At 31.5% G+C, this 11,374-nt stretch overlaps 1 protein-coding gene across 5 annotated transcripts in view; it reads left to right on the top strand.

Annotated features, from left to right (window-relative positions):
- The window catches only part of SP3 (Sp3 transcription factor), a 61,435-nt gene extending 52,021 nt beyond the window's left edge, over positions 1 to 9,414 (top strand). For all 5 annotated transcript variants that reach the window (XM_081241980.1, XM_081241979.1, XM_081241978.1 and 2 more), the window contains exons 6-7: positions 5,051 to 5,247; positions 7,646 to 9,414. In XM_081241980.1, coding sequence (XP_081098106.1) covers positions 5,051 to 5,247; positions 7,646 to 7,962 — 514 coding nt within the window. In that variant the 3' untranslated portion in view covers positions 7,963 to 9,414. The remainder of the gene's footprint in view (positions 1 to 5,050; positions 5,248 to 7,645) is intronic.
- The last annotated feature ends 1,960 nt before the right edge of the window (positions 9,415 to 11,374 follow it).

An 11,374-nucleotide genomic window follows, 5' to 3' on the forward strand; every position in this document is an offset into this window, starting at 1 on the left:
TGTACAGTAGAAACTAACACAACATTGTAAAGCAACTGTACTCCAATAAAAATAGATATAAAAACAAGTTGATTCTTAGCTTGAGAATAGCAGTTATATAATATAAAACAAGTTCAGAAATTGTTAATAAAGCATAAGTATTTTCCATTTTCAATAGAAATGAATAATAAGCCTTAATGATGGAATTTTTTAAAAAGTGGAACTGTAATATTTCCATTCAGTGTTTTCAGAAATAAACATTAAGAAATAATAACATGACAGGAATAAACTCAAAACAGATCAGTAATTATATTAAATGTAGATGGATTAAGCTTAATAATCAAGAGATTGACTCTCAGATCATATTTAAAAGACATAAAGTCCAGCCTTATATTGATTATAAGGAACATCTCAGATTGGTGCAGGAATGTTGAAAATAAAGGGATGGAAACGATTTATTAGGCAAATGTTAACAAAAAGGAAACTTGGACATGGTAAGATTAAGATGAAAATATCAAATGGATAGATAGGGATATATTTCTTAATAATACGAAGTTTTCACCAAGATTTAATAGCCATGGTATCTTTTCACCACAACTTTGAAATATATAGAGCAAAAACTGATAGAACTCTGAAGACATTATAACCATATCCTCTAGTCATAGTGAAAGACCTTAATATAACTCTCTCAGAAATGAACTATTTAAGTAGACCAGAAAAAAAAAAAAAAACACCCTGTTAATGCAGTTAATGAACTTGATCTAATAGAGCCTCTCTGCCTTTAAGTTGATTTGTACATTGGCCAGCCCATTCACAATGATAGTAATGACTAGTAACTGTTAATACTGAGAGCTTACTGTGTTCGAGATGGTCTTATAAGTTAGGCATGGAGAGGTTGAATGATTCTTTACAGCATACACAGCTGGGATTTGGACCCAGTGTCTTACCAAGGCCTTAACCACTGCACTGTACTGCCTCCCAGGTGAATTTGCTTCTTCTCCATCTGATCCTTAGGCATTTGTATTTCCTACTGGTAATTATTCACTTGTTTGAAGTTTTACTTATCCTTTGAAATGTTTTGGTCAATTTAAATAAGTTAGTGTGGAATTCTGGTTAGACAACTTTTCTGAAATTTACTCTCATTTTTACGGGAACTTTCAAGATAAATTGTTCATGAAAGTCAAATCTAACTGAGGGTCAAGGCCTTGCCTGTGTTTTGCTTATTCTTTTCTTTAAATTGAAAATCTTTTAAAATTATTTTTATTAAATTAATACATGCTCATAAAAATTCAGAAATATAGAGGAGTTTTAAAATACCAAACTTCTACCCTACTTCAAGATGACTGTTGTAACATTTTTGTATATATCCTTCCAGACTTTACTCTCACCGTTTTTACGTGTCTGTTTTTCTTTTGAAAATTTTTGTGATCATATTTCCAAGTGTACATAGAGTTTGTATCAATTTTTTATGACTGTATAGTATTCTATTGTATGGATGTGTAAGAATTTAACAACTTTTTTGGGAGTTTATTGTTGAAATTCTAATTCTTACACATATATCTTTGCACATCTGATTATTTCATCATTATAAGTTGGCAGTGGTGGAATTGTTTTATCAAAGGGAATTGTCTGCTAGAAAGGTTGTATCAATTTATACTCCATCAGTGGTGTATGAGAGTATCTGTTTTCCCACACCCTTGCCAACAATGGATTTTATAATTTTTAAAAACCTTTTAAAGTCTGAGAGATGTAAAGTAATACCACACTATTGTTTTATTCAGTATATTTTTGTTACTTTATTAGATTGAACATTTTTGGTTGTGTTATTTTACCATTTCAGAATTTCTTTTGTGAATTATTTCTTTGTCTTTTGTGAATCTGTTAATTTGTCTGTCATATGTGCACATATTTTTTTCCAGTTTTACATTGTCTTTCAACTTTGTCAGTGGTTTGCAAAATGCATTTATTTACACAAGTAAAGAAAGTTCTCACTTAAAGCTTGCAAACCTTTTTTTAAGTACAACATTTTTAGTTGAGATGCATTATTATCATGCTATTAAAAGTCTTCCTTAAACTGAGGATTATAAAAATACTCATATTTTTCCAGAACTTTTGTGAGTTCATTTTTTAATAACTTATTCTAACAATTAAAATTGAAGTTCTTAAGAAAAACAACTGTTGTTTCTTAGAGCTCATTTGAACAAAATTCAACTAATATACTCATGATAGGCACAATTGTATCATTGACAGTTGCTGCATCTAATTAATAGAAGCATAACATACAGTAAATCCTGTTCTGCAAAGGTGAGGGAGGTGGCACTTTATACATTTTAGAATATTAGCCTTTCTTTCCACAACAGTATTCTTTTTAAAAAAATAATAGTATGTATAAAGTGGCATCTTTAGAGAACTAAATTTTATTTTTTTACCTTTTAGAGCAAGGTGTAAAATATAATTAAATATTTAAAAACTGTATTCATTTGGACATTTAGCCAATATTTATTAAGCAGAACCAGACTTCAGAAATTTTATACTCTAGTGGAAGAGACAATTTTATAAAGTAAAATAAATTCTAAAGGCGTTATTTTTATATAGGTTTTGTGTGGTTTAGACAACCTCAATCCATTTTTTAAAAAATTAAGTTAATTTGTAAAATCTGTTTTCTTCCCTGTTAGCCTTTCAGTTTGTGTTCCGTTTCTCCTGTCCCAAACAAAAGACTCAATTTACTTAACTTTTCTTAATCCCTCTACTCAGAATTTAGCTTTATTTATTGTATCACTCTGTCTTTGCATTATTAAAATTTTGGGAGCAAGTTTAAGCAGTCAAGAAAATGAACTTAAAATTGTTAGTTTTTTAAGATCATGTAATAGGTATTAGTGGTGTACCTATATAAATCAAGAGGAAAACTTACAGTAATCTTTTACTACTTGAAGTTTGTTGATAAATTTCACTTCAGTTCTCTTCCTTCACATCACATGCCATAAATCCATATCTGGCATATCTAGATCTTATCTTGAGTAAAAAAATTTTTTTTAAATAAAAAGTTGGACCTCAGTATTGGACTTTTTCCCTTATATTGTATATTTTTGTGTGCCCCGTCTCCATTTTTTTTTTTCTTAGTTGCCTGTCCCATTTTCAGACAACGAGTATGTCTTGTTTCCTTATAATTCAATTGATGAAAACAACTTTCCCTGGATTTTTGGTTCTTTGGGAACTCATATTTGTTGCTGTAATTTGTTATAGTCTTGTGCTTTGTTCGTGCTCTCAAAGCTAAATTTTGCTAAGTTAGTAAAATAACACTTTTGAATTTATAAAAGCACATTGATTCACCTGAGTGTTAGGATTAGAAGAGAGGCAAGAAGTTACGAGTGTAGAGTGAACTGAATTGGGTTCTCTGTGAAATTGCTATGGTGAACACAATATGTAAAATCGGTTTGTACACCAATAGCCACAGACATTGCTCTTTTTCTTAGGGCCATTTAAGAATAAAACAAATTTTAAAAGCTAAATTAAATGGAAATATTATTGGCTTTGGTTAAGACTTTGGCATTGCAGGTGAGCCAGCAAAACCTGTTTCACTCAACTCAGCTCTTTGAAGAGAGTTGTAGAAATTGGGGGTGGACTGGAGCAGAAACTAGAATTGTGTTAGATTATGACATCCTTGCCCTTGAGACAACAGCATGACTCCTCCTTGTCTTTACTTATGCTATTCCTCTGCCTGGAATGCCTTCCCTCCTTTCTATCTAAATCCTACCCACCTCCTCCACGAAGCCTTCTCTAACTACTGGAGCCCACATTGATGTCTCCCTGTTCAGAACACCTATGGCATCTAACAGCCAGCACTGCACCGTTTAGCACTGTTTGTCCTATGGCAATTTCACATGCTACTGAGTGTGAGTACATTAAAATATAAATGTGGGGAAATATGCATTTTTCCAGTAAAATTTGAAAAACGATAGGTATATTATATACAGGAGGATTTGCAGGCTTATGGAGGTTTACAGGCTGTACCTAGACTGAGATTGTGGGAGGAGGGGAAGTTGGGGGGGGGGTCTTAAATGTACCTTTTTGTAATCTCAGAGAAACTGCAAAGTTTATATAATATGATTTTGACAGTTGATGAGTGTAAAATGTCATGTTTTTTTTATAAACTCATTTGTTTTTATTCAGTAACTAGCCTTTTTCTTTTTTTTTTTGAGGTTGAGTAATAACATCTTCTATAGTATTTAATATGATTTAAATATCAGTTCTGGAATCAAAAAAGTTTTCTTCTTGCTTAGGCTAAGATACCTGTGTTCACCCATCTAATAAGCACATATCTTCTAAATCCTGTTCTTGGTATCAAATACTGAAATATAACAGATGTCAAATTTTGCAATGTGGAGAAACTGCATTTTATTATCTCTCTGATTTATAATTTTGAGTATCTTTGCATGGTTAATAGGGAATTTTAACTGTAAAGATAATTTTAATTTATTTCATGTAGTTGTAGGGATCTAAGACAATAGCTTTGTCTAGATTTTTTTTCTCTGATTTTCTCCAAGTCAGTGTATATTCAGGGTGCGGCCATACAAATATGTGAATAAATAACGCTTATATCATCTTAATTTAAAGTCTTCTTAAGGTGCCTTAATTGTACCTATGATTAGTTATGCATTTATTGTTGGTTTATTTACTTTTAAAATTAGCTGACATCATGACTGAATAGACCATTTAGTTTCCCGTACAACTAATTTAATTGGTTGGGCCTATGCATAGAATTTGGGAGTGGTTCTGAGCAAATAATAAATAACTTTACTATATACTCTTTATGTATGAAATGTTCTTTTAAATTATATATTTCTTGAGCATATTTACATTTGGACAACACTCACATTAGTTGTGGAGTAAAATGAATATGTAAAACTTATTAATTTTTCTTTAAATTGATTTTAAATGGTCTTGGCTTCTGATTGACCTCACGGTGATAATGTCTTCTATTTGAAATTCAACATGGGGAGTATGATATGAGTGTTAATGTCCATTTGAATATTTTCATATAAGTATATATTATTCTGTGTGTGTTTTTTAGAGGTACCAATCTTGGGAAAAAGAAGCAACACATTTGTCATATACCAGGATGTGGTAAAGTCTATGGGAAGACCTCACATCTGAGAGCTCATCTGCGTTGGCATTCTGGGGAGCGCCCTTTTATTTGTAACTGGATGTTCTGTGGTAAAAGATTTACTCGAAGTGATGAATTACAGAGGCACAGAAGAACACATACAGGTTACTAATATTTACTTTTAACAGACAAAAATTAATTGTGAGGCTACATACTACCTTGAAATTTTTTTTTTAAGCATACCTTACTGAACTGAATCTTTTAAAATATGACCAATTACATCAAATTTCTATCTTCAGTAACACCAATTTAAAAACACTAATTCCAAACAAGCCAGTATGGCTTATCTTATAAATTAATGTTTTATTTTATGCAGACTTTGGTTAGCTTTTGTTTTCATATTATTCAGTGTCTTAAGCCACATTTATCTCATCATTGTTAATTATGTTAATGTTTTAAATTAGTTGTGTGCTTTTACTCTTGATCATTATCTTCTTCCTCCTTAACACTGTAATAAAGAATAATTCCTTTTCCTCTGATAAATTCAGGCATTTCACCCTTTCTCTTGTTTTAATATGTGTGAGGTAAGCAAAAGATATTTCACTGAGGAATAACCAAGGCATTGTTGATGTGAAGACTCTTTGATTTAATTGTTTTTAACACATAGCGTTGTGTGGTTGTTACATGAAATGGACCTAGGAATGACCCAGATTGAATTCTAACTTAATATAACATATACAGATATTTTTCTTCTACTGCCATGTAATGATCAAGGTGTTCATCAGTCTATGCTCAATACTGAAGAATTGAAAAATATATAATGCATTTACAAAGTTTAGAGAGCTTAGAAGAAAGAACTATGGTGAAACGGTGGACGATATGGATTTTGAAGTCTCTTAGATCTAAATATATAAAATAACCCATGAAGTATGTAGTATTATGTTACATGCTCTACTTGTTTTTCTGTCTCATCAGGTAGGTAGACAGATGAGCTTAACCTGTTTGAAACTGCAATGGATAATATAAGAAAGTAGATAAAGTGTGCTTGGAGGCAGAGATCATTATTGCTGGGATAGTAAGGCATTTTTGAACATTAGGCTGGGGTAGACCTTAAGATGGCCCTGTAATAGAATTTTCCTCAGTGGAATTTGATCAGCAGGATATAAAAAGAAATAATGTAAAAGGGAAAAAAGGTCTGTGATCAAATAAGTGTAGGTAACACTGTGTTAAAGAGGGTTACTATACAAGTACCTTCAAGGAATGCCTCTTAGGACCTTCAATAGAACTTTAATGAGCACTGTACATCTCCAAGTTGGGGGAGGTAGTGGCAACCTCTCATTGTGCCATTTTGCCATGGAGTATGTCGACTAATGTTCCAAGAGAAGCTTTGGGAAATACCTTCCCAGAAGAACAGAATAGTGTATATGAATAGAAGAAGTGAGAGATCATTTGTCATGAGTGAGGGTGAGATTTTATTTAACACATTTCTGTTACATAGGATTGAACCATGTTATAGAAGTCATTGGAAGTTAGGTAATGGAGAGTCTAAACTGTTTAGTTATCTGCAGGTTACTCTTGCATTCCCATACCACTTAGTACAGGGGTGAAGTTTTGTACTGTAATAAAATTTGGTATTTAAGGAAGATTTATCTGGCATTGATTTGTTGGATTGGAAAGGGAGAGACTAGTGTGCCACTGTAATATAGTTCAGGCATGAGGTCTGATGAGGACCTACTGAGAGGAGAGGTGCTGGAACAAGAGATAGGTAAGAAAGACATTTTGAAGAAAATAAATTAAGAAAATACTGGATTTGTTTATTGATTGAGTTCTCCTTAGATTCCTTGTAGGTTGGCCTTTTGCCTTATCTTCTACTAATTGTCTTACATAGTAGGTCTTCAACATAATAGAAGTTCTGTCTGTCTTTTGTGTTTAAAAAAGGTATTTTATTTATGCTGGGAAATAAATTCAGGCATCATAGAGTCTTATTAACTTTTAACATCGTGATTTATTAGGCTTGCTCTTGATTATTCCAGCTGAAATCAGGTCAGCTGGCCATCTCCATTATTCTTGGGACTACTCAGTCTTTATTAGACTTCAAGCTTGTGTCTTGGCTTTAATCTAGAAGTACTCTGTGTAGTTACTTGCATTTGCATTTAAGAGTTGAAGGTTGAGTATCAGGGATCTGACATGTTAATAATACCTTAAATATAGCTTAAAACAGTGTATTTTTCTTTAGAGAAGTATGCTACAGATAGTCGTTTTTAAGCTGGTATTTTGTAACATGTTTCAAAACTATTAGCATAGTTGAGGTATTAAATTCTTATCTGAATATCAGTGTATAATAAGTTTGAAGATTGCTTTTCATCCAGAAATGTGACAGATTTATTTTGAGGAAAAATATTCTATGAGAGAAATCTTGCAGGCACAGCTCATGAAACTAATATAGTTCTAATTGAATTCTGCTCCCTGTGCCTGTCAGTGTTGGCTTATTTTCTTTCTCAGGGAATGATGAGTCTATTAATGTTAAATTTAAAAGACTAAGTAACTTAATTTCTTCAACAGGTGAGAAGAAATTTGTTTGTCCAGAATGTTCAAAACGCTTTATGAGAAGTGATCACCTTGCCAAACATATTAAAACACATCAGAATAAAAAAGGTATTCACTCTAGCAGTACAGTGCTGGCATCTGTGGAAGCTGCACGAGATGATACTTTGATTACTGCAGGAGGAACAACACTTATCCTTGCAAATATTCAACAAGGTTCTGTTTCAGGGATAGGAACTGTTAATACTTCCACCACCAGCAATCAAGATATCCTTACCAACACTGAAATACCTTTACAGCTTGTCACAGTTTCTGGAAATGAGACAATGGAGTAAATATTACACAAATACTTATTCATCGTGGTTATTTTTATACAGTAGTGAGAAGAACATTGTTCCTAAGTTCTTAGATATCTTTTTATTGATGTGCAAAAATTTTTGGATTGACAGTAACTTGGTTATACATGACACTGAAATGCCTTACTTTGTATGATATTCCATAGTATATTAAAAATGGTAAAATTGCATGGGTTTTGTAGGTACTTTTGGAATCTAGAAGAAATGAAATTTTACCAAGTTATATAAAGAGAAAATTGAATTTAACAATGCGAATGGTAGTCTAACCAAATGCATCAATCCTGTGTGGTTTAGTGTAAAAATGAGAACATGTTGGTATTTATCTATTGTAAGATAAAAAAAAAAGTTGGTGGGTGAAAGAAATCATGTTATGATAAAAAAAATTTTTGTAATTTTCTTGATGACTGGAATTTTTATTATGCATAACTGACAAATCAAGTTTCCAAGCAAATGTTACATAGTGTAGGCTTTACTTAGCTTATCAATTTGTCATTTTGAAGCTAATTATTTTAATTAGGTTAACTATGTACAATATTTTAAGCATTACTCTTGTAAGATTTTGAAAACTACATTTTAACATGGAACTCTAGGGATAGTCACCTTTTAAATCCTGTTGAAAAGCCATGTTTAAGATTTAATTTGCCAAAATAATGTCTTGTTAATATTCTTTCAATAATGAAGTTGGGCAATATAACCAATGTTTAAAAAAAGTTTAAAATGTATAGGTTGAGGCATTTGGGTGGTAAGAAAATGTTATAGTGAATTATCCCTTTTCTTGAGTATTGGAGGACCAAAAAAATAAGGTGTTATTGCGTCTTAGCAGTGATTTTTTTTTTTTTTTTTTAATCCAATCTTGTTTCCAAAAACCACATGTCTGCCAGGGCCTTAAAAGCCATCATGTAAATTACCAGTAAAGTATAACATATGCAAACATAACAAAATCACTTCCATAGTGACGATACTCCAACCATATGGATATTAGTCATAGAGAACTAGAGGTTTTATGATATTTTTTTAAGTCTTTTTTGTTTGTTTGTTTTGTTTTTGGTCTAGGTAGTCAGTCTGCACTTAAATATCAACCATTTTCCTTTTTTGCTTTTTCCCTTAAAATTTATATGTATCCAGTACATTTAATTGAGAAATGTATGTTTTTTATTATGCTGTATTTTCTTTTTATTTTTTAATTATTGTTTATATTTTCAATTATTAAAAAATGTACAAAATAAAGTTTCATTGCTGGTCTTGTAAGAGCTATACAATTTTCCAAAATGTATGCCTATAACTGCAGCAGTTCACTTATTTCAAAAATTTGGGATTCTGTTCATTTGTTATTCTTAAGACCACCTCAAATTTAAAGGCTACCTTATTGTACGTTTAAAGTGTATTATAACAGTGTGGTAGTTAATAAAACACTATTTTTTTTTCTTTTGAGTTTGTTGTATTCCTATGCATTTAAAATAATTGCAGTGGTATGGGGTAAGAAAATCAGTGTGGTTTATTTTTCTTAGCATTTTATTTGCAGATTCTTGATTTCAGATGCTGAGATTATTGTAAACAGGTATATTTACTTAAAAAGGGAAGAGTAGAGGCTCTAGCAGATTACTATTTTTTTTGCCTAAAAATGAACTTGTTAAATAGAACTTTTGAAAAAAATCTTTTAGCCCACATTGATTCATTAGAATTTTATCAATCCATTTTGCAAACCTTGTTTTTCCTTTGTTTGTTTCCCCTGTTAAAGCAATGCAGGATATTTTGATTTATCAAAAACTTGAGTTTACATGAAGATTCTTGAAAATGATAGCATAAGACAAGCTTTGGTAACCATGGCAAGAGTTATTTGAAAGGGTTATGTTTTTGAATTTATGTATGTCTAATCATAAAGGCAGGGTAAGAGGGAAGGAAAAATTAACAGGATATTAATATAACTATTTTAGATATTTTAAAATAAAAAATCCAATTACTTTCTACATGTATACAGTGGGGTTAAAGGTCTCCATTGTCTGTTTTCCAGGCCCAATCTGATACTGTCAGTAATATCTTTGAACACAGGACAACGCTAGATACACATATAAACACAAAGTTTTTCTCATGTGAGACTTAAGCTGGTGACGTGAAATAGGAAGTATTACTTGGAATCATAGAAATTAATGGTTAGAATTTGAATCTTCAAACTCCTGTAAATAATTTCTAGAATTTAAAAAATTATTTAGGTTGTGTGAAGAGGATTGCAAAAACACCTGTTAAGTCAGGAGATTAAAATTTTAGAGTGCGATAGTAGAGCTGTTTTTAATATTGAAAATTTATAGTAAGCTTATAGAGAGTTTTTGATCCATGAGTTTCCAAGCAAATTTTATCAGTTCTTAGAACATGAATGCAATGAAGCTAGTAAGTAGTCTTAAATATTATTTAAATAAGTTTTTAGATTTTTTTGAGTGCCCACCTGGAATATACCTGTGAATTTTGGATCTTTACCTAACAAAGAAATGAAAGTTAGTGTTCATCCTTAACCAAGGTGATTTTAAATACTTCTTGATTTTTATTGAAAAAATGTTGAATATACTCTAGAAACTTAATATTTGAAGAATTACCCTGAAGTAATTTTTTTCTAGTTATAAAATCTATTAGTATTGTGTATGGGTATAATATTTCTTAGTGTAAGTATATTCTTCAATAAGGTGTTTTTGGCAATTGCTTTATTTTTGTAAAGGCTAGAGTTAGTGCATATTCAGTATATTTACATACAAATAATTCCTGATTATCAGAACATACTCATCTAGTGGACTAGGTGTCTATACTCCATACCTCAATTTAAAGAAAATAAACACTTAAGAAAATTTTATTTTCTGTTGATTGAGACTTAATGCCTTTGAAAAGTAATTAAATTACTTTATTAAATTAAAAGTAATTATTAAATTACTTTAATAAAGTTTTAAAGACATACACCTATTGCAAAAGGTCAGGTGCCCTGTAAGTAACTTTGGGCAAAATAATGACGATGCTTATTTCAGAATAGTGAAAACGCTTAAATAGTAAAAATACATGTACATGTAATTTGAAGGAATGTCAAACATATTTCATAGAAAATAGTTCTTAGCCAGTATTGTTCATCAGAAAACGCTGGGGCCATTTAAAAATGTCCACAGGCCTAGCTTCGTTCTTGACCTAAATCTGCATTTCTGGAGATGGAGAATATACACATGTGACCCGTGAATGGCGGTGGGTTTGAACTGTGGGGTGTCTGCTTAAACGCGGCTGTTTTTTTAGGGGTAAATACTGCAGTGCTGTACAGTCTGGTTGGTTGAGTTCACAGATGTGGATGAATCAGGCATAGTGAGGGCCCTAGTTATATGTGGATTAACCCCCATGTTGTTCAGGGGTCAACTGTATGTAT

The sequence above is a fragment of the Mesoplodon bidens genome, assembly GCF_964165515.1.
Source record: "Mesoplodon bidens genome assembly, chromosome: 8".
Lineage (NCBI taxonomy): Eukaryota > Metazoa > Chordata > Mammalia > Artiodactyla > Ziphiidae > Mesoplodon > Mesoplodon bidens.